The sequence below is a fragment of the Helianthus annuus genome, chromosome 2, assembly GCF_002127325.2.
Source record: "Helianthus annuus cultivar XRQ/B chromosome 2, HanXRQr2.0-SUNRISE, whole genome shotgun sequence".
Taxonomy (NCBI): domain Eukaryota; kingdom Viridiplantae; phylum Streptophyta; class Magnoliopsida; order Asterales; family Asteraceae; genus Helianthus; species Helianthus annuus.
Genome location: NC_035434.2, coordinates 9,607,212 through 9,628,125, shown reverse-complemented (window position 1 = coordinate 9,628,125; position 20,914 = coordinate 9,607,212). Strand labels below are relative to the sequence as shown.

General features: G+C 38.1%; 2 protein-coding genes and 1 long non-coding RNA gene across 3 annotated transcripts; 2 read left to right on the top strand and 1 right to left on the bottom strand.

Moving 5' to 3' along the window:
- The first annotated feature begins 3,991 nt into the window (after positions 1 to 3,991).
- Positions 3,992 to 4,660, top strand: LOC110885703. Its single transcript, XM_022133410.1, has one exon. The coding sequence runs from the start codon at positions 3,992 to 3,994 to the stop codon at positions 4,658 to 4,660; it is 669 nt and encodes a 222-aa protein (XP_021989102.1).
- A 10,953-nt stretch (positions 4,661 to 15,613) lies between these two features.
- LOC118483352 lies at positions 15,614 to 17,788 on the bottom strand. Its single transcript, XR_004870492.1, has 2 exons — positions 17,526 to 17,788; positions 15,614 to 15,824 (listed from the first exon to the last, which is right to left on the bottom strand). It is a non-coding gene; the product is annotated as an uncharacterized LOC118483352 (long non-coding RNA).
- A 1,866-nt stretch (positions 17,789 to 19,654) lies between these two features.
- LOC110885711 lies at positions 19,655 to 20,914 on the top strand. The gene has a single exon (XM_022133422.1). The coding sequence runs from the start codon at positions 19,655 to 19,657 to the stop codon at positions 20,912 to 20,914; it is 1,260 nt and encodes a 419-aa protein (XP_021989114.1).

Sequence of the window (20,914 nt, the reverse complement as noted above, 5' to 3'; positions counted from 1 at the left end):
ATGGTAAAATGGTGTACTGGTTCACCCATCTCTTCAATGATTAGTTATTAATTATCAGATGATTGTTTATTTATGTTTGTTTTTAATTTTTTATAACTCTTCATATTCAATAAAACATAAATAATATAAAAAGGGATCACATTAAAAAAATACTAGAAATTTAAAAAACATATATTAAAATAAATAAAATTATTCATCTTCGTTTTCTCCGCCGACTTCGTTGTCCTTTCGTCTCATCCAAGAATGTTGTACTAAATCCGCCATTAGAGCAGCTTGATGTCCTTGAGAGTTACATGTAAATGCGGAATTATATACCCTTTGTTCCATAGGTACATCACCTTGTTTGGCTTCTACGAAATGCAGATCAAAATCTTGGGAAATAGTTTTTTCCCTCGTCCTCTAGAATCATATTATGTGAAATGAGACAACAATACATAACATTTTTAACCTTATCTTTGTGCCATAGTCGACAAAGGCTCCTCACAAAATGCCAACGTTGTTGTAGAACGCCGAATAACGTTTTGATATTTTTCTGGCCGATGTTTGTTCCTTTTTTTAAAATGAGCTCTCCTTTGGTCAATAGGGTCTCTAAGGATCTTTACGATAAGCATGTATTCTGGCTATATACCATCAGCTAGAAAGTAAACGTGTGGGTACTCATTTCCATTAGCCCAAAAAGAAGCAATGGTTACTTTACGTGCTATGTGATCATCGATGATAGGCGACTACTCAAAAACGTGATGTGATTGTTTGAACCAGGAACACCAAAAAAAGCATGCCAAATATACAGATCGTATGATGCAACGGCTTGAAGGATGTGTGTTGCTCCCTTCTGGTCATCCCGAGTATGTGCACCTCTTCAAGTCGTTGGACAATTACTCCAACCCCAGTGCGCAGTCAATGGCACCAACCATACCGGGTAAACCATGTTGATCCTCATGCACATCATATATACGTTGTAGATCTTTCCGTTCGCCGTATAGTTCAATGACACCTTTTCTTTTACAATAAATCGTGAATATATGTAAATCCTTAAAAATACACTATCTTAAAAAATATATTTAATCCATAAAAGATAAGAGTTACCTTCAGCAAAATTTGCTAAAGCGTCTCTTGAGGTTTTGTCTGCCATCTTTAGATACTCTTCCCATGCGTCAGTTGTCGTAGCTAACACAGTGACGGAGCTAGCCCATTAATTTAGGGGTATCCAAAAAAGAAAATAATAACCATGCAATAAACTATAACTTTTTGTAAAATTTAACTTATCTAAACATTAAACCCTAACAAATCTACAAACAACAATACTAAATAAACATTAACAACAAAACAAAAAATCAAAGGACAAGAAACACTCACGAAACACGCAAGTCAACGGTCACTACGCCAAAACAGGGCTTAGCCACACTTTTTCTAAAACAGTTCTGCCACTTTTCTTTATTAAACGTGTAACTAAAGGTCATTCATAGTATTTTAAAATACTTTTAGCCACATATTTTACTATCTAATGTGACCATTGTATACCAGTTCAAACCCTTTTGCCACACTTTTAGAAAATAATGTGACATTTACTAGCCACAACTCGAAAAGTGTGGCCAAATTTTATATACGGTCAAATATTTTTGTTTTATGTGACCAAAAACACATGTATTTGAAACCTTTAGCCACAATATTTGTGTGGCGAAAGGCATATAGTCACACTTTTTTTTTGTGTGGCCGTAGCCTTTTTTGACGTAGTGGGGGCAACAGCAGGGACGAGCAGCTGGGAGTTTGGGACGATCGCAAATCTTGTGACATTTTGTTTTACGTTGCCGCCATACACAAAATAAAAGGATATATAATTTTTTTGGGGCTTGGGCTATGTTTTACTATTGGGACTCTTTCAATTATATTATACGTAATTTGGGCTTAATTGTTATACAAGTTGGGATTATTTTGTATCCTATTTTTGTTTTAGGGTATCCACGTATTTGTTCAGGGGTATCTTTTATATAAAACCGAAAAATACACTGCGAAGGCGAGGATGAGCCGTAGCCCGTGATACGTCTAACGATACTATACATCTGTCGCTGCTAGCACTCGTACAACGCAGCGGATGTACACTTTTGTATTGTCGTGAATTCTATATTTCCTCTTGTGTCGGGTCTTTGTTTGAAGTGATCATACTTCGCTTCTAAATCATTGGTAATATGAAAAATAATGGTTTACTTATTCTAAAACGACGCCTAAATTCGCGAGAACCGTGGACGTGTCGATCACAAAAATAATCACGCATCAACAACTTGTTCGTAGCCTCATGGTCACGTTCGCTTTGTTGTCTTCTAATAAGCAGGCATGGAGGTTGGCTAACGTGTTGCATAAAGTCTACCATCAGTTAAACCGCACTTAGACTTGTTATAGCCTCCGAGATCTCGTAAGAATTTGAAGACGTGCTACTTAACTATTAGAGAAAGACGAAGAACAATCCATGGTTTGTTAGTTTTGAGATAGTGAGGGATTATAAGGATTTAATATAGTTTGGTATAGTTGAAATGTGAAGATTACTGTGGTATTTATAGTGTTTAAAATTTAAAAAAAAAACAAACAAACAAACACAAAACAAAGACCCATGTCCAAAGGCTACTATCTCAAATTCATCAATTTCTCCACGTTGTTCTAGCCACGAGGCAACAAACCACAAGCCCAACCAAGAGCATAGAGGGCAGTGTTCCCTCGTGGTTTGCGCGTTGTTCCCTCGTGGTTTGTGCAATAACGAGCCTACTACGCTAGGTTTTATAGGCATTAATCATTAGGCCACACGGGGCGGTTATAGCATCACGCGTTATAGCATATGTATAACTCGTTATTTCCACCGCCGGTACAAACTAAAACGCGTTATAGTATCACGCATTCCAATTTTCGTTATTTTTATCACGCCGTTATTTTTTTTTTTTTGTGAGTGTATTGTTGGTTGGGGGAAAATTGTTGGGTGTGGTGGTGAGTGATGACCACCCCCACTAAAAAAGGTTGTGAGTGATGGAAAAATGGTCGTTGACATGGCGGAACTTGATTGGTGCTTGTAAGACTGAGGGGAGTGGGGCGACTCCCACCCCCAGATCGCCTGGTATCGCCTGGAACACCGCCCCCGGGGGCGACTTGGGTGGCGACCCCCTCTTGCCCGACTCAACCACGTCGCCCAACTCTCACACTTTCCCACAATGTATCCGTTGCCAACGGATAGTTTGGCCAAGCTTTTTTATTTTTTTATTTTTTAAAATCCAACCTTTATAAATAATACCCTATATCAAACACATTTTTACCACAATCTTCTCTCAAATCATCAAAATTTATACCAATCTTCTATCAACTCATCAAAATGTATCCCCACAACATCCCTCATTTCAACCAAAATACACAATCTTCCAATCCACAACCCGATATGGCGGACCCAAACGTTTTAAATAACCCCGCTTTTTACGCCTATTTCAATAATATGCACGTTGCTAGCCCTACACCGCAAATATACTACAACAATACGCCCATACCGCAACATATGGGGTTCACCACTTGGAACACACAACAACCCGGTGGTTTTCAAAACGTTGGAGGATTGAGACAACAAAATGGTATAAATTTTTTAGATATTTTTTTGTAAAGAATATGTTTTTTTTTAACTTTGTTTGTATTCCATCTAGTGGTTGATTTAGATGACGAAGAAGTTCCAGAGACCAAATTCGATGTCGGTCAAAATGATGTTGAACCTCAAAAAAAGAAACGTTCACACAAGAGGAAAACACCGAGTGAAGAACGCTTGAAAACCAAACCGATACCATGGACTTCCAACGAGGAAATGAGCTTGTCCAAGGCTTGGCTAGAAATAACCGAAGACCCGAGATGTAGTAACTATCAAAAGGAAAAAACATATTGGTCTCGTATTTACAACGTTTTCCTCAAGTTGGAAGATTAAGAAGATGGATACCGTGATGCCGATGGTATCGGCGCGAAGTGGCGTAAAATGCGTCCTTTGATTCAAAGTTTCAACCAAATATACACTCGCCTAAGTAACTCGCGTGTGCGCCAAAGTGGTTCCGACGATGCGATGCTCCAAGCAAATGCCCAAAATGAATTCCGAGTCGAACACAAGAAGGCGTTTCCTTATCTTGCTATTTGGCAATTTTTAAGGAGTTCGAAATTTCACACAGTCATCGCCTTCGATCCATTTAAAACTCGTGGCCAACCGTCGGCTAAGCGGTCAAAAACCTCATCCTCAAACGACCATCAAAGTACCGGGTCGGACGCTCGGTGTCAAATAAATCTCAACGACATTGAGGAAGACAACGAAGAGCCACATGAAGAGGCCGAAGCGTTTCAACCACCACGACGGCCGGTTGGCCGAGATAGGGCCAAAAAAGCCGCCCAACCGTCCTCTAGCGGTGTACGAATCGACTACACCGAAACGTTCGAAAAAGTGACCAATAAGTTAGACGGCTTGTTGCAAACGAGCCAACAACGGATCAACTTAAAAAAAGAACACGGGGACCGAAAGCTAAAGCTGAAAGAAAGTCGTCAAAAAGCACTTGATTTGCAAATATTAACAACCGACACGACAAACCTTACTGGAGCCGAGCTCGCTTTAGCCGAGCAAATGAAGCAAGAAATTCGAGAAAAATATAACCTTTGTTGAAGTAATTTTTTTATTTTGGTTGAAGTAATTTTTTTTTAGTTGATGTATTTTTTTTATTTTGGTTGAAGTAATTTTTTTTAGTTGATGTATTTTTTTATTTTGGTTGAAGTAATTTTTTTTTTAGTTGATGTATTTTTTTATTTTGGTTGAAGTAAAAAAAGACTTTTATAAAAAATAGGACTTTTTTTATATCTTTTACATAAAAAAAGACAAAATAAATCAATCCACGTGTCGCAAGACGCCCCACCCAGCAAGGTTGCCCCACTCCCCCTTTTTTGGTCAAAATCCTCTTATGTGACGTGGCGCCACGTGTCGCAAGACGCCCACTCAAAAGGTTGCCCCACTACACTCAGTCTAAGTGATAAATTCTATCACTAGTGAATCACCCCTCTTCCCTTAATTGTGCAATAACTTATTATAATAAATTTATAATAACGTCATTGGAATAATAAGAAAAAAAAATTACACTTCACAGAATCAAGTAAATCTTCTTTCCCACATTTATGAGTATCTAATTTACATTTTTTTTAACGGCCAACAAACTCAATTCCGAGCACTCTTGAGGAACCCACTAGACAAACGGAGTACTCTGAGAGTAACCCGAGTTCACCACCAATTCGGGAAAACCCGGTAACCCACCCGCCTGTAGGCACGACAGTGAAATTACCGGTAAAACTCGTTTGGCTCAAGTATCCAACCCAAGTTTCCCTGTGTCTCCTATCATTGCCCACAAGTGATTCACTCTGCACCAAGTGGGAGTCAAACCTGCATCTCTCAAGAGAAATGCAAGTCTTCCACCACTTAACCTAGAGATCATTTACTCTAATTTACATTTTACCCAATCGTTAAACTTGTTCTTTTAAAGTTTTTATTTATTTATTTATTTATTTATTTATTTATTTTTTCAATGTAAGAGGCATGTGAGAGTTATTTTCAGCTAACTAAAGTACTCGTGTTATGTTCTGTCGAAGTACATCTGATAATCATGTCGATCACATGCATTCGATACGAACATAGGATAAGATTATTAGTCATTAGAAGAAACTATTTAATTTAGATTTTTTTTTTATAAAAAAAAAAGGAAATTGGCCTGTAATAATCCCATCTAGACCTTATTGGTCATTAATAATCCCACCTAAGAATATTCCCCCCACCAGTCCCACCTTTCACCTATTTTTCCTACAATGGTCCCTAGGGCTGTAAACGAACCGAACGTTCAGCGAACAGTTCGTGAACCGTTCGGCGGGAAGTTCGTTTATGTTCGTTCGTTTAATAAACGAACAAACATGAACAAGACATTCTGTTCGATTAGTTAAATGAACGAACAGGAACAAAGGTCCCGTTTGTTCAATTGTGTTCGTGAACGTTCGGTAAGGTGTTCGTGAACATTCGTTCATTTGCTTTCGTTTATGTTCTTATGTTCTTGTTTTAATTAAAGATTTTTATAGTTTCATATATTTTATCTATACTTTTCATACTATTAAATTTTTATTTTTATCATTACCCTAACAATTTTCTTTTATACTAGGAAACCCACTTTCACCTTGTTTATGCACCATTTCTCTTTCTTTTCTCAATATTTACATCGACGAATATGATCTACCTCTGTTTCACAATAAGGGATTCAAGTTCTAGTGCTACTCTCTGGGCCATCCACCTTTATTCTTCATCGCATTCGCCAAATTTATTTGTGTTCATGAACCGTTCGTGAACACGCTCATTTCCTTAATGAACGAACACGGACATAAAATCTCGTTCGGTAAGTGTTCATGAACACATTTATTTCCTTAACGAACGAACACGAACAAGGCCTCGTTCGTGTTCGTTCGGTTCGTTTACAGCCCTAATGGTCCCCCATTAAAAAAACTTAACGGAGTTAAGTTTTTTTCCAAATTACAAACAGATTTTTTAGGGCTTTTGAGTAGAACGACGATACGAGTTAATTGATGTAAAACTTGCCTCGAAGCGGTGTTCCAAACGATGAAAACGACGCTTCAATTCGGGTGTTTAAATTTCCAATTAACCAAAATCAAGTCACTTGGAGCACCATTTCGAAGTAAGTTTTACATCAATAGATTCGTATCATCGTTCTGATCAAAACCCTAAAAAATCTGTTTGTAATTTGGAAAAAAGCTTAACTCCGTTAAGTTTTTTTAACGGGGGACCATTTTAGGAAAAATAGGTGAAAGGTGGGACTGGTGGGGGAATATTCTAAGGTGGGATTATTAATAGCCAATAAGGTCTAGGTGGAATTATTACAGACCAATTTCCCTAAAAAAAATTAGAGTTATTGTTTTTTTTTTTTTTTTTGTTACAGCGATCATGGTTTTATAATATCTAGATTTTGCTGAACTTTTATAACAAAATATACAAAATTTTATAAAACTATACATATTTTCGCAATTTTGACCACTTTGTTGATCAGTTTTTTTTTTATTAAAATACTATAGAAACAAGAAGGTAGAACATGTGTACGTATTAATTCTAAGATCATAGAGATGGAGTAGATATGTTCTTGATTGATCGACGTTCAGGGCGTACGGTTATGATGACTTAGGTGATCTTGAAGATCACAAAATTTTAAACAGAGAGGAGGCCAGGGGACGGATTCGTGTATGGTGATGTTATGACTATGTATAAACTTTTACCTGTCTAGTTTATCTACTAAGGGTAATTATATCATCATTTATATGGTCATGTTATGAAGACCTTCCATAGAAAGAATGAGTAAAAAGGAGATAAAAGATCTCTTTGTCTAAGACCACGGCAGATACAAGATTTTATTATAATAGGTTCTTTTTGATAAATTATCTTTAATTCTCACTAATTTTTTCTAAATTTTATAAGGTTCTCACTAATTTTTTTTTTTCATTTTTTTAAACGCACTGGGTTCCTAGGAACCCACAAATATGGGCTAGATCCCGCCCTTGACGCTCGATCAGAAACTCCAAGTAAGGACTTCCATCTATTAGAATAGAACATCTAGCAGATATCAAGCATACCCGAATCCAACTGACTCATCTACCATCAAATCCAGTAAACACCATGATTCTCTCTAAATAATCACTAGATAGTGTATCGTATGCTTTCTCAAAATTAATCCTCATAATCATAATCTTTTTCTTACACTTTTTGTACCATTGAACTACCTCATTCATAATTAGGGGATCGTCAAGAATTAACGGCCACTGATAAACGTTGATTGCTCCACGCCTCCACACTAACTAGAGAATTAATGAATTTTTTGCAGAAATGAGTGGTCTACAAAAAAAAAAGAGTGTAATTAGGTGAAGTTGAAAAATGTTTTCATATATAGGTAGGTTGTGAAATGAAATAGAGACCTTCAACCAATTTTCTGCAAAAAAACAGAAGTTCTGCCAAAGTTCTGCCAAAAGCTGCATTTATGTACAAGGTCTCAGGTTGAAACAGCGACCTTGTGAAGGTCTCTGTTTGAAGTCACAATCTTCCTAAAGGTCTCTGTTTCATCTCCCAACTTTATTAAAGGTCTCTGTTTGAAGTCACAATCTTCCTAAAGGTCTTTGTTTCATCTCCCAACTTTATTAAAGGTCTCTGTTTCATCTCCCAATCTTCCTAAAGGTCGCAGATTCATCTCCCAACCTTGTTAAAGGTCGCTGTTTTGTCTCACAAGCCTATATAAGGTCTCTGTTTTGAACCACAACTTTATTAAAGGTTGCAGATTCATATGGCAAGCTTAATAACCCAACTACACATAACAGATGCACACCAAATTCGTGTGTTGTGAACAAGATACTGTGTTTTTTAAAAAAATATAATTTTGAAATTTAAATTTGGTCAATGTATGATGATTCTCTTAGATCATTCGTCATGATGTTTTTCTCAGTTTTAATTTTCGTATACCAAGTGGGAAGATCTTGTGTGGAGGAGAAAGATTATTCTCATCTACCATCTCCTCCCGTAACGTGTACGAGGATAATAAAATCTGCTGCTGTGGATGCATCAACATCCGCTATTGAGTCTTATGAAAGACTTAGCAGACGCCGAGGCATTTCTCATCTACCACCTCCTCCCGTAAATTATTCTGCAACTTCTGGTGGGGGCATCAGCCCCATTTTCGGTGTGAGATTTAAATCCTATTGTAATGTTGTTCGCCGAACATCACCGAGGTTGCAGAATTTTCAGCATCCTTAACCTTAGACCTCTCATTTCCTATCGCAGAAAAAGTTGCATCAGGAAGCTCGATATATGAAGAAATGGGATTGGTTTAAATTCACTGTATTTATGTTTTAATTGGAAGCCCGGCAAACAGTCTTGCAATTAGAAATGATTTGTTAAAATAGTACTCAGTGAACATTGTATTTCTGCCTTTATGTAATTAAAATAGTACTACATTTATGTAATTTGCGAGTTAGATAGATCCTATTGTAATGTTGTAAACCTTTTTATATTTGGGTTTGTATCATGCCTTGTTGTAACCCTAATTTCAATGATGGTTGAAAAAAAAAATTAGAACCAAGACTTCAAACGAATAATAAAATCCGACTAACTGATTAGTTGAAACAAATCACCACTTCAATGTATTTAAATTTGTTTTAAGAGAACTACCATTTTTACTTTTTTGAATTTTTAAAAAATATTATTATATGTATATTCATCCAGTAGATGGTGGGCTCCACCAACTATCTTGTTACTCCAACACTATAAATACTCGTTGTATTAGGTTCTCAACCCACTCATCCTTAACATTTCCTAACAAACCAAATCCAGCTTACACAACCCACTCATCCTTATCATATCTTAACATTTCACTTTGTTAGTTCATGGATTCCTTTCGGCCATACCTCGTAAGACTATATTGGGGCGGTGTGTTTTCCTTTGTTAACGGGGCTGTTCAGTTTGACCAATCCATGCTAACAACCTCTTTCCTTATGCGACATAAATCGTCGTATGACGAATTGGTGGATTCAATCTGTAATCATGTTCAACTTCAGAAAGAATCGGTGCGCCTTTCATTGTTACTAGGGTACACGTTTCAGGGCATATCTCAGACAACAAAAATTTTCAACGATGATGGTATTGAAACAATGAACTATTTAGCCCAAGTATCGGAAACCAACTTCACTGCCGAGATCTATGTTCAGTGGGAGGCAATCAATCCTGTCCAACACATGAGTTTCACAAACCTTCTGCATGACATTACACAACGTAATGTTGTTGACACCCAAGATTCTGATGAAGATGACGAGGGAAACGGGCAAACAACTCAAGAACATCACTTGATGCCTGCTGTTGATAACATAGTAGGTCCGTCCTCCCAGTTTCTGGTGGGTGACAACAATAATGACGGTTTTGATGATTCGGAAAGTTGCAGCACCGAAGAGAGTTCTGAAAGTGAAGAGGCACCACCATCCGACGATGGTACTTCTGACGACGAGGCTGCAGTCAACCAACACACTGAGTTGACCCTGGCTCAGCCGTGGCCTATCATTCCAGCGACACATGATGTTACGCCCTAATTCGTATTTGTCAAAAGTCGTAGCGGAAACACGTACCATAAATCCGTCATCCTCTTATTTACTAGTTAAAAACATAGCTTATGTTTACTACATTATGTACATCAACGTTTCCGTACAATCTCTCTAGTGACTCGATCTTCGATCTCCAATCCTTGGATATCCTCATGACTGGTACTACCTGCGCTCACCACATAAAATTTCACATCATTAGTACGCGTTATAAACATACAAGGTTTGTTCACGTTTACTTCTCGTTTCGTTAACTCTTTACATCCCAGCTTTCCCATCCTGATCATATGATCCGTAGTGAGACTTCTTTGGTATTCCTGCGTTACACTTCATTCACCAAGCACGCAACTATTACCGTTAGTACTCAATTTCATTAGATGCATGCGTACATACCTTTCATACAAACTGATACATACCTTTACGGTCACAAATAGCAACTGTCCTACATACGTACCTGCATACGTACGTACGTACCTACGTACGTGCATACCTAATTACATCCATTCCTACCTACATACATACATACCTACATTCATACATACATACATACATACATACATACATACATACATACATACATACATACATACATACATACATACATACATACATACATACATACATACATACATACATGCATACATATATACCTACATACATACATACTTATTACATGCCTTCACACAAACCTACATACGTGCATACCTTCGTGTATGGATCCCCTCGTGAGCCCATATTCATCTAAACGCATACATACGTTCTACCTACCTACACACCAACATACATACATTTAAACGCAAAAGACATTCATACGTATATACCTTTCTTACATCTTTACATCCACGCATATGCTTATGCCTATCTTTATGCATACGTACATGCACCTCTACATACATACATACCCTTCCTACATCGTTACGTACATGCATACACTCGTACATATCTTTATACATGCATACATACACATCTACATACGTACATACTTTAACAAACACGTACTAGATCACGCGTACCTCTTACATAATCATACATCATTAACATGGGTCTTAGACTTAGCTTTATAGCCCATAAACATCTAGGGAACCATCAAAATCATGTTTGGAAAGTCCACCGTAGTCCACGGATATCAAACCGAAGCCCACGGTACATAAATTAACTTAAATAACAAGATTTCAGCTTTTGGGACTTGGGAAGGCCGTCGCCGACGCCCCTAGGGCCGTCGGCGACGGGCCTTGCATTTACCCGTAGCCCAAAAACCCGTAGACAGGTAATTAACCCGTCAGCACAAAAACTGGTTTTCTAGAGCCCGTCGGCGACGCCCCCATGCCCGTCGGCGACGCCCTCTAGATTTTGCATTTTTCTGAAGCTCCGTTTCGTCGTCCGTACGCACTAAAACGCGCATAACTTTTGAACCGTTTACCCGTTTAACCTCCCGTTTCTTCCTACATGCTTGTAAATTCATATTCTATCATATGAACTTAAAATCCCACATCCGGATTAAGGAAATTCTTATCTTACGCTCTATTGACTTATTGTCATTTCCTAATTATTTGACCCGTTATGGGTATTTGCGCATTAATTGATCTAAGACTAGCAAAACCATACTTCCCACTTCCATACTTGTCCAAAACATTACACTAATCGTATAACTTGTTTCTAAACCACTTATTAAAATCGTTTGCCCAAAATACCCATCAAGGGCATTTTGGTCAACTTAATCCCATCCTTTACGACATAAGACTACGACACATATTTGACCTCAACCATCATGTTTAATTAATCAAAACGCCATATCACCTAACCGAACATAAGAAGTGATTACAGAATCACTTACCTTATACGTCCGTGCTCGTATCCGATTCCTCGCCTTTTCTTGACCCGTTATCCTTTCATGCTTGAGTCCGTCACGACGTGATTCCTATACTTTCATTTCATCGAAACCACGCTCATATTAGCATACTCATTTGTACATGTAACAATCATATCATTCGCATAATTCATACTTAACTTTCCATAGTCATTACTATCAAACATTAAAACATCTAATCAACTTCATATCCTTTCCAACACACATAATTCATCGGGTAATCCAAATTAACACATATTTACCTATTCTTACCAACAACGATTTTCGCTAACATGCATACGACATAATTTGTCAACCACGATATTTAATATCTTCGAAATCCAAATTCATTATCACACATAACACATAATTAATGCCCACATACTCATATCTTCATAACGCTACATTTGACAACCATGTCTTATAAAAATCAAATTAGCATAATCCTAGCATCATCCTTGGTTAGTGAGGTTATATGCTATGTATATTTAGTACATGTTCACTTTTAACCGTAATTAAGGGACTAGTAGACCACATAGCAACCTCACCCGTTCAAACACAATGTACAAGCTCCTAATGCATAAATTTGACCAACATATACCTTCAACCCGAATTCATGTACGAATTCCATCTAAGGCACATTTTTCAAGTTAGTAAACTACTACTTTCATCACAATCGCTTTTTATACATATAAACTTACAACTTGCATACAATTTCACTTTCTAACTTCATCTAGCAATTTCATCGAACACTTGGCGTGCGCACTAACATTTAAGCACATTGTACAAGCAATTTAAGCATATTCTCCCCACATTCACCTCATGAATCCTTTTATTCAAACAAGATCACATTTTCAACTTCATCATATTACTATCAAAACCTAATACGTAACACATGCATCAACATAATCAAAATAATCCATATACACATGCTCATCATAATCATTATCATACTCATAAACATGGGTTTCATTCTAAATCACTAGATAACTAAAATTTAACCAAGATTCAGCTTAAACATGATAACATTAGCAAGATTTCATCCTGATTTAGATCAAACCCACGAATTTAACAAAACCCACTCCTTGGTTGTTCATCAAAACTGAAAATTAAGACTTACCTTGGCTAGAACTTGCTTAGATAATCACTATTTCGACTCATGCAAGTTCGAATTCAGCCCAATTCGCATCCAATTTCGTTGATTAGGGTTCATGAGGGGTTTCCCCCTTTCTTTCTCTTCTCTGATCGAACACACACACGCCCAGGTGTGTGTGTTTGGGGGTTTTTATTTTTGTTTTATATTTAGACTTTCCCTTTATTCAAAAACCACCCCTCATGTTTGTTACTTGCTCATTATTTAACTCAATTTCATAACCTATTTGTTTTAACCAAGTTTTTAACTAGGTTTAATAACCTAGTTATTCCATTCCTTTCTTTTAAACGTGATAACATACTAATAGCTAACGAACTCGAGTTTTTGGGGTGTTACAAGTCTACCCCCCTTAAATGAGGTTTCGTCCCCGAAACCTTTCTCATTCAAACTAGACCAATTATACTCTTACCCCTTTCAGGTTGTTCATTCACTATACTTACTACAACCTAAGCGCATTCGGGACCTTGGCAAAGGTTTTATTCATGCATGAACGTAATTGTACACATCGTTCATATGCCCTCATATTAAGTAAGTTACTTTCATAATTATACTTATGTCCGACTCTTCTCCAGAGCTCTTATTAGTGTCTTTTACTTTATAATACTAGCCCTTAACACATAGCATTACTACGTTTCTTTCATCGAATTTATTCCAATTGTTTATAATTATAAATTGTACAAATCTAAGTACGCGGCTTGTTTCTAACTCCCTATTTAAGCATATCACATTCATATATTTGCTAATCAAAATAAATCGATTTACTTTATACTACTCATTCATCATGTGCCATCTTTCATTTTGTTCAAATGAACATGGCCAACAAGCCGAGCATCAGGGTTAGCATTTCTTAACGATACTTCCTTTCTCACTTCCATTTATACATACACCTATCATGTTTGACTTCTTCTTAACAAATCTATACTTCCCATGCCATACTTCCACGTAACCTTCTCATTTCCTTGACCGACTAGTAATAGTTCATCGTCCCTATATATTCAAACCTATATTAATGCTTACTTATAAAGGCATTCATTACATCCTTTTATGTTTTAAATCCGTCCCACGGATTTAAACGTAACATCCATACCCTTCATTCCTTCTATGTTTGAATCCATCTAGTGGTTTCAAACATGTCATTCTTACCTTTTCTTTTTTACATGTGTTTAACAAAAACTTAAAGTTTTACCTACCTTCAGCAACAAGGTTTTAAGGTTAGTCATCTTAGTTGTCGAATCATAATTACTTCATTTTAGTTCTATTCATATAGGAGCTTTCTTCTTTCTTACACATTCAACTACCCAAGTAAATGGGGTTCGGCATAAACGCTCTCATTGAGAGTTAAGCATACACATTCGACTACCCAAATAATTGGGTTTCGGCATAAACACTCTCAACGAGAGTTAAGCATAGATATTCCACTACCCAAATAACTGGGTTTGGCATAAGCACTCTCAACGAGAGTTAAGCATACACATTCCACTACCCAAATAACTGGGTTTGGCATAAACACTCTCAACGAGAGTTAAGCATACACATTCCACTACCCAAATAACTGGGTTTGGCATAAACACTCTCAACGAGAGTTAAGCATACACATTCCACTACCCAAATAACTGGGTCTTTCGCTTTTAATCATAACTTCTTCTTTCAATCCGTATAACGGATTAAGCTTCTAGCATTCATTAGAGCATTCAAAATCACCCGTTTAAAAACGGATGGTAGCTTATTCTTATTCGACTTGTTCGCTAGAACCGGTCGACTCGCATAACTTTTCATAACCTTCGTTAGCATAACCAAATCCGCAATGGATTTGCTTTTTCGCATCCGCTACAACATAGCGTCCACCTGCTACCCAGTTCTACCGGACATACCTGCAATAATTGCCACGGTCTCACGAACGTCATATGCTTCTTGCGTACTGGCCAGGTGCGCAATTCACACACTAATTTCGTGCCTTCGTGTAATCATCGCCTTATGCCCGAGAAATGGGTTTCAGTTTCGTGCATATTTCTAAAACTTCCCCAAGACCACATCATTGTCTTTCATTTAATAATTACCCTCCCAAGGAGACCCCTTCCTTTTTCTTTTGACATCGGTACTCATACATGTTAGTAGTGTGTACCTGGGGTTAATTTGCCTATTTGCACCTTTGCCCGCCTTAGCGTTCATCCTATTCTGCATTCACGGATCATCCTCTTCAAACTCTTAAGCTTACCTTGCACATAACATACTATTAGTTTCCTTCAAATACATAATCTAATACATACTTACATTTGCTTTTGCATTTAGGCCTCGATCGAGTCTTCGATTGTACGGGTTCTTGATTACGAGAGCACACCGGTTTGAGTTCAAGCATTTACTTTCTATTACTTGATTCTCTCAAACCAGGGCTCTGATACCAACTTGTTACGCCCTAATTCGTATTTGTCAAAAGTCGCAGCGGAAACACGTACCATAAAATTTCTTTCACTATAAATACCTCAACTTATTTAAGATTTAACTTTAACACAGTTCTTTCTCATAAATCCGTCATCCTCTTATTTACTAGTTAAAAACATAGCTTATGTTTACTACATTATGTACATCAACGTTTCCGTACAATCTCTCTAGTGACTCGATCTTCGATCTCCAATCCTTGGATATCCTCATGACTGGTACTACCTGCGCTCACCACATAAAATTTCACATCATTAGTACGCGTTATAAACATACAAGGTTTGTTCACGTTTACTTCTCGTTTCGTTAACTCTTTACATCCCAGCTTTCCCATCCTGATCATATGATCCGTAGTGAGACTTCTTTGGTATTCCTGCGTTACACTTCATTCACCAAGCACGCAACTATTACCGTTAGTACTCAATTTCATTAAATGCATGCGTATATACCTTTCATACAAACTGATACATACCTTTACGGTCACAAATAGCAACCGTCCTACATACGTACCTGCATACGTACATACGTACCTACGTACGTGCATACCTAATTACATCCATTCCTACCTACATACATACATACCTACATTCATACATACATACATACGTACATACATACATACATACATACATACATACATACATACATACATACATACATACATACATACATACATACATACATACATACATACATACATACATACATACATACATACATACATACATGCATACATATATACCTACATACATACATACTTATTACATGCCTTCACACAAACCTACATACGTGCATACCTTCGTGTATGGATCCCCTCGTGAGCCCATATTCATCTAAACGCATACATACGTTCTACCTACCTACACACCAACATACATACATTTAAACGCAAAAGACATTCATACGTATATACCTTTCTTACATCTTTACATCCACGCATATGCTTATGCCTATCTTTATGTATACGTACATGCACCTCTACATACATACATACCCTTCCTACATCGTTACGTACATGCATACATTCGTACATATCTTTATACATGCATACATACACATCTACATACGTACATACTTTAACAAACACGTACTAGATCACGCGTACCTCTTACATAATCATACATCATTAACATGGGTCTTAGACTTAGCTTTATAGCCCATAAACATCTAGGGAACCATCAAAATCATGTTTGGAAAGTCCACCGTAGTCCACGGATATCAAACCGAAGCCCACGGTACATAAATTAACTTAAATAACAAGATTTCAGCTTTTGGGACTTGGGAAGGCCGTCGCCGACGCCCCTAGGGCCGTCGGCGACGGGCCTTGCATTTACCCGTAGCCCAAAAACCCGTAGACAGGTAATTAACCCGTCAGCACAAAAACTGGTTTTCTAGAGCCCGTCGGCGACGCCCCCATGCCCGTCGGCGACGCCCTCTAGATTTTGCATTTTTCTGCAGCTCCGTTTCGTCGTCCGTACGCACTAAAACGCGCATAACTTTTGAACCGTTTACCCGTTTAACCTCCCGTTTCTTCCTACATGCTTGTAAATTCATATTCTATCATATGAACTTAAAATCCCACATCCGGATTAAGGAAATTCTTATCTTACGCTCTATTGACTTATTGTCATTTCCTAATTATTTGACCCGTTATGGGTATTTGCGCATTAATTGATCTAAGACTAGCAAAACCATACTTCCCACTTCCATACTTGTCCAAAACATTACACTAATCGTATAACTTGTTTCTAAACCACTTATTAAAATCGTTTGCCCAAAATACCCATCAAGGGCATTTTGGTCAACTTAATCCCATCCTTTACGACATAAGACTACGACACATATTTGACCTCAACCATCATGTTTAATTAATCAAAACGCCATATCACCTAACCGAACATAAGAAGTGATTACAGAATCACTTACCTTATACGTCCGTGCTCGTATCCGATTCCTCGCCTTTTCTTGACCCGTTATCCTTTCATGCTTGAGTCCGTCACGACGTGATTCCTATACTTTCATTTCATCGAAACCACGCTCATATTAGCATACTCATTTGTACATGTAACAATCATATCATTCGCATAATTCATACTTAACTTTCCATAGTCATTACTATCAAACATTAAAACATCTAATCAACTTCATATCCTTTCCAACACACATAATTCATCGGGTAATCCAAATTAACACATATTTACCTATTCTTACCAACAACGATTTTCGCTAACATGCATACGACATAATTTGTCAACCACGATATTTAATATCTTCGAAATCCAAATTCATTATCACACATAACACATAATTAATGCCCACATACTCATATCTTCATAACGCTACATTTGACAACCATGTCTTATAAAAATCAAATTAGCATAATCCTAGCATCATCCTTGGTTAGTGAGGTTATATGCTATGTATATTTAGTACATGTTCACTTTTAACCGTAATTAAGGGACTAGTAGACCACATAGCAACCTCACCCGTTCAAACACAATGTACAAGCTCCTAATGCATAAATTTGACCAACATATACCTTCAACCCGAATTCATGTATGAATTCCATCTAAGGCACATTTTTCAAGTTAGTAAACTACTACTTTCATCACAATCGCTTTTTATACATATAAACTTACAACTTGCATACAATTTCACTTTCTAACTTCATCTAGCAATTTCATCGAACACTTGGCGTGCGCACTAACATTTAAGCACATTGTACAAGCAATTTAAGCATATTCTCCCCACATTCACCTCATGAATCCTTTTATTCAAACAAGATCACATTTTCAACTTCATCATATTACTATCAAAACCTAATACGTAACACATGCATCAACATAATCAAAATAATCCATATACACATGCTCATCATAATCATTATCATACTCATAAACATGGGTTTCATTCTAAATCACTAGATAACTAAAATTTAACCAAGATTCAGCTTAAACATGATAACATTAGCAAGATTTCATCCTGATTTAGATCAAACCCACGAATTTAACAAAACCCACTCCTTGGTTGTTCATCAAAACTGAAAATTAAGACTTACCTTGGCTAGAACTTGCTTAGATAATCACTATTTCGACTCATGCAAGTTCGAATTCAGCCCAATTCGCATCCAATTTCGTTGATTAGGGTTCATGAGGGGTTTCCCCCTTTCTTTCTCTTCTCTGATCGAACACACACACGCCCAGGTGTGTGTGTTTGGGGGTTTTTATTTTTGTTTTATATTTAGACTTTCCCTTTATTCAAAAACCACCCCTCATGTTTGTTACTTGCTCATTATTTAACTCAATTTCATAACCTATTTGTTTTAACCAAGTTTTTAACTAGGTTTAATAACCTAGTTATTCCATTCCTTTCTTTTAAACGTGATAACATACTAATAGCTAACGAACTCGAGTTTTTAGGGTGTTACACATGACGACCCAGACGGGGACGAGGAACTTAGGGATTACATGTGTCCGGATTATGAAGATAATCCAATGGACATATGGAATACAAAAGTAAAACATATACGTCTCGGCATGTATTTCAAGTCAAAACAGGAGGTGGACCTTGCTATCCGAGAATGGAACATTCGCCGTGGAAGGGAAATTTTTGTGATGGATAGCAAACCAACTTTATACAAAGTTAAATGCTACACGAGAAACAAAAATTTTAAAAAACCCTTTCCCTCATGCTCCTTTGTGTGAATGGCGTGCAACGGCATCAAAACAGAAACACCAACACCTTTGGCAAATTACCAACTGGGCGCCTGCCCACACTTGTTATTCCACGGTGGTACGCAACAACAACAGGTGCCTTAGATCTAAGGATATCGCTGCACACATCCTGCCACAAATTCGTACAGACATTGCGTTGAAGGTGAAACACATCAGGACGCATATAAAGCAAGCGATGTCTGTCGATGTTACGTATACGAAGGCGTGGCGTGGACGAAGAAAGGCAATTGACAGGATATATGGAACCTGGGAAAGCAACTTTCAGGAGCTGCCAAAGTACGTGTTACGGCTTCCGTCTCGAAACCCTGGTACGGTGGTTTCATGGTTTCATCACCCGCACTCGGCTCCAGGACATCCAACATTCAAATATGTTTTTTGGGCATTTGGTCCTTCTATTCGCGCGTTTATCTTTGCCAGCCTGTCATCTCTGTGGACGGCACACACTTGAAAGGAGGGTACCGTGGTAAGCTGTTGGTTGCGGTAACCAAAAACGCCAACAACTACATAATGCCAGTGGCGTACGCGCTAGTTGACGAAGAGACGGTTCATAGTTGGTGTTGGTTTTTCCAAAATTTGAGAGAATACGTCACCAAAGACTGTAACAGTAGAATTTGTGTTCTATCAGACCGTCATGCCGGGATAATTAATGCGATGGAGAACCTTCTGGATTGGAGGGAACCAAACGCCTACCACCGTTATTGTCTTCGGCATGTCAGAAGCAATTTTAGTGGTAGGTTCAAGACCAAATCTCTTAGGAAGCTGTGTTGGATGATCGGGAGCACAAGTCATCGAAGAAAGTATCTTTGGGCTGTGAGGGAAATGCAGATGTTAAATCGGGGTGCTTGGAACTACCTGAACGACATCGACAAAAGCAGGTGGACTATTGTTCATGACCGCGGAAACCGTCGTTGGGGTAACCTTACGACGAACATATCTGAGTCTATGAATAATGTCTTACGGGAAGCAAGACTCTTGCCAGTAAAAGCCTTAATTCATTATACGTTCACGAAGGACGTATCAGAGTATGCTCGCCACGCGCAGATGGCCCACAGCTGCAATACCCCTCTACCCCCTCGAATTTGGTCCAGGTTTAACAAGTTGCATTCCGTAGCCATGCAACATCAAGTGTCCGTCTACGATGTCAGAGAAGGTCGTTACGCGGTGGTTTCAAGGGAAGAAACCAATGATGACGGTGGAAACGAGTACACCGTTGAATACGGACGTAGCCGGTGCTCATGCGGGAAATGGCAAATGCTTAGATTCCCTTGTTCCCATGCTATCGCAGTTTGCGCTTGGAGGGGTGAGCAACCACATGACGTTACCCACTCCATATTCCACACCACCACCTATCAGGAACAGTATAGTGGTCATTTTTTCACCCTGGGAGACAAAGATGAGTGGGAAGAAGCGGTCTGGACAATTCAAGGGGACCCTTCGAGGGTCACAACACATCGTGGCAGGGTTCGTTCAAGAAGAATTCAAAACGAGATGGATGTTAACTACCACGATGAACCCCAGGCACGTCGATGTAGCAGATGCGGAGAAACCGGGCACAACAGGAAGACCTGTGGCCGACGTTAA

Bases quoted from the DNA above. Each gene is read 5' to 3' on its own strand.
- LOC110885703 (XM_022133410.1), top strand. From the start codon at position 3,992: ATGCGTCCTTTGATTCAAAGTTTCAACCAAATATACACTCGCCTAAGT.
- LOC110885711 (XM_022133422.1), top strand. From the start codon at position 19,655: ATGGTTTCATCACCCGCACTCGGCTCCAGGACATCCAACATTCAAATA.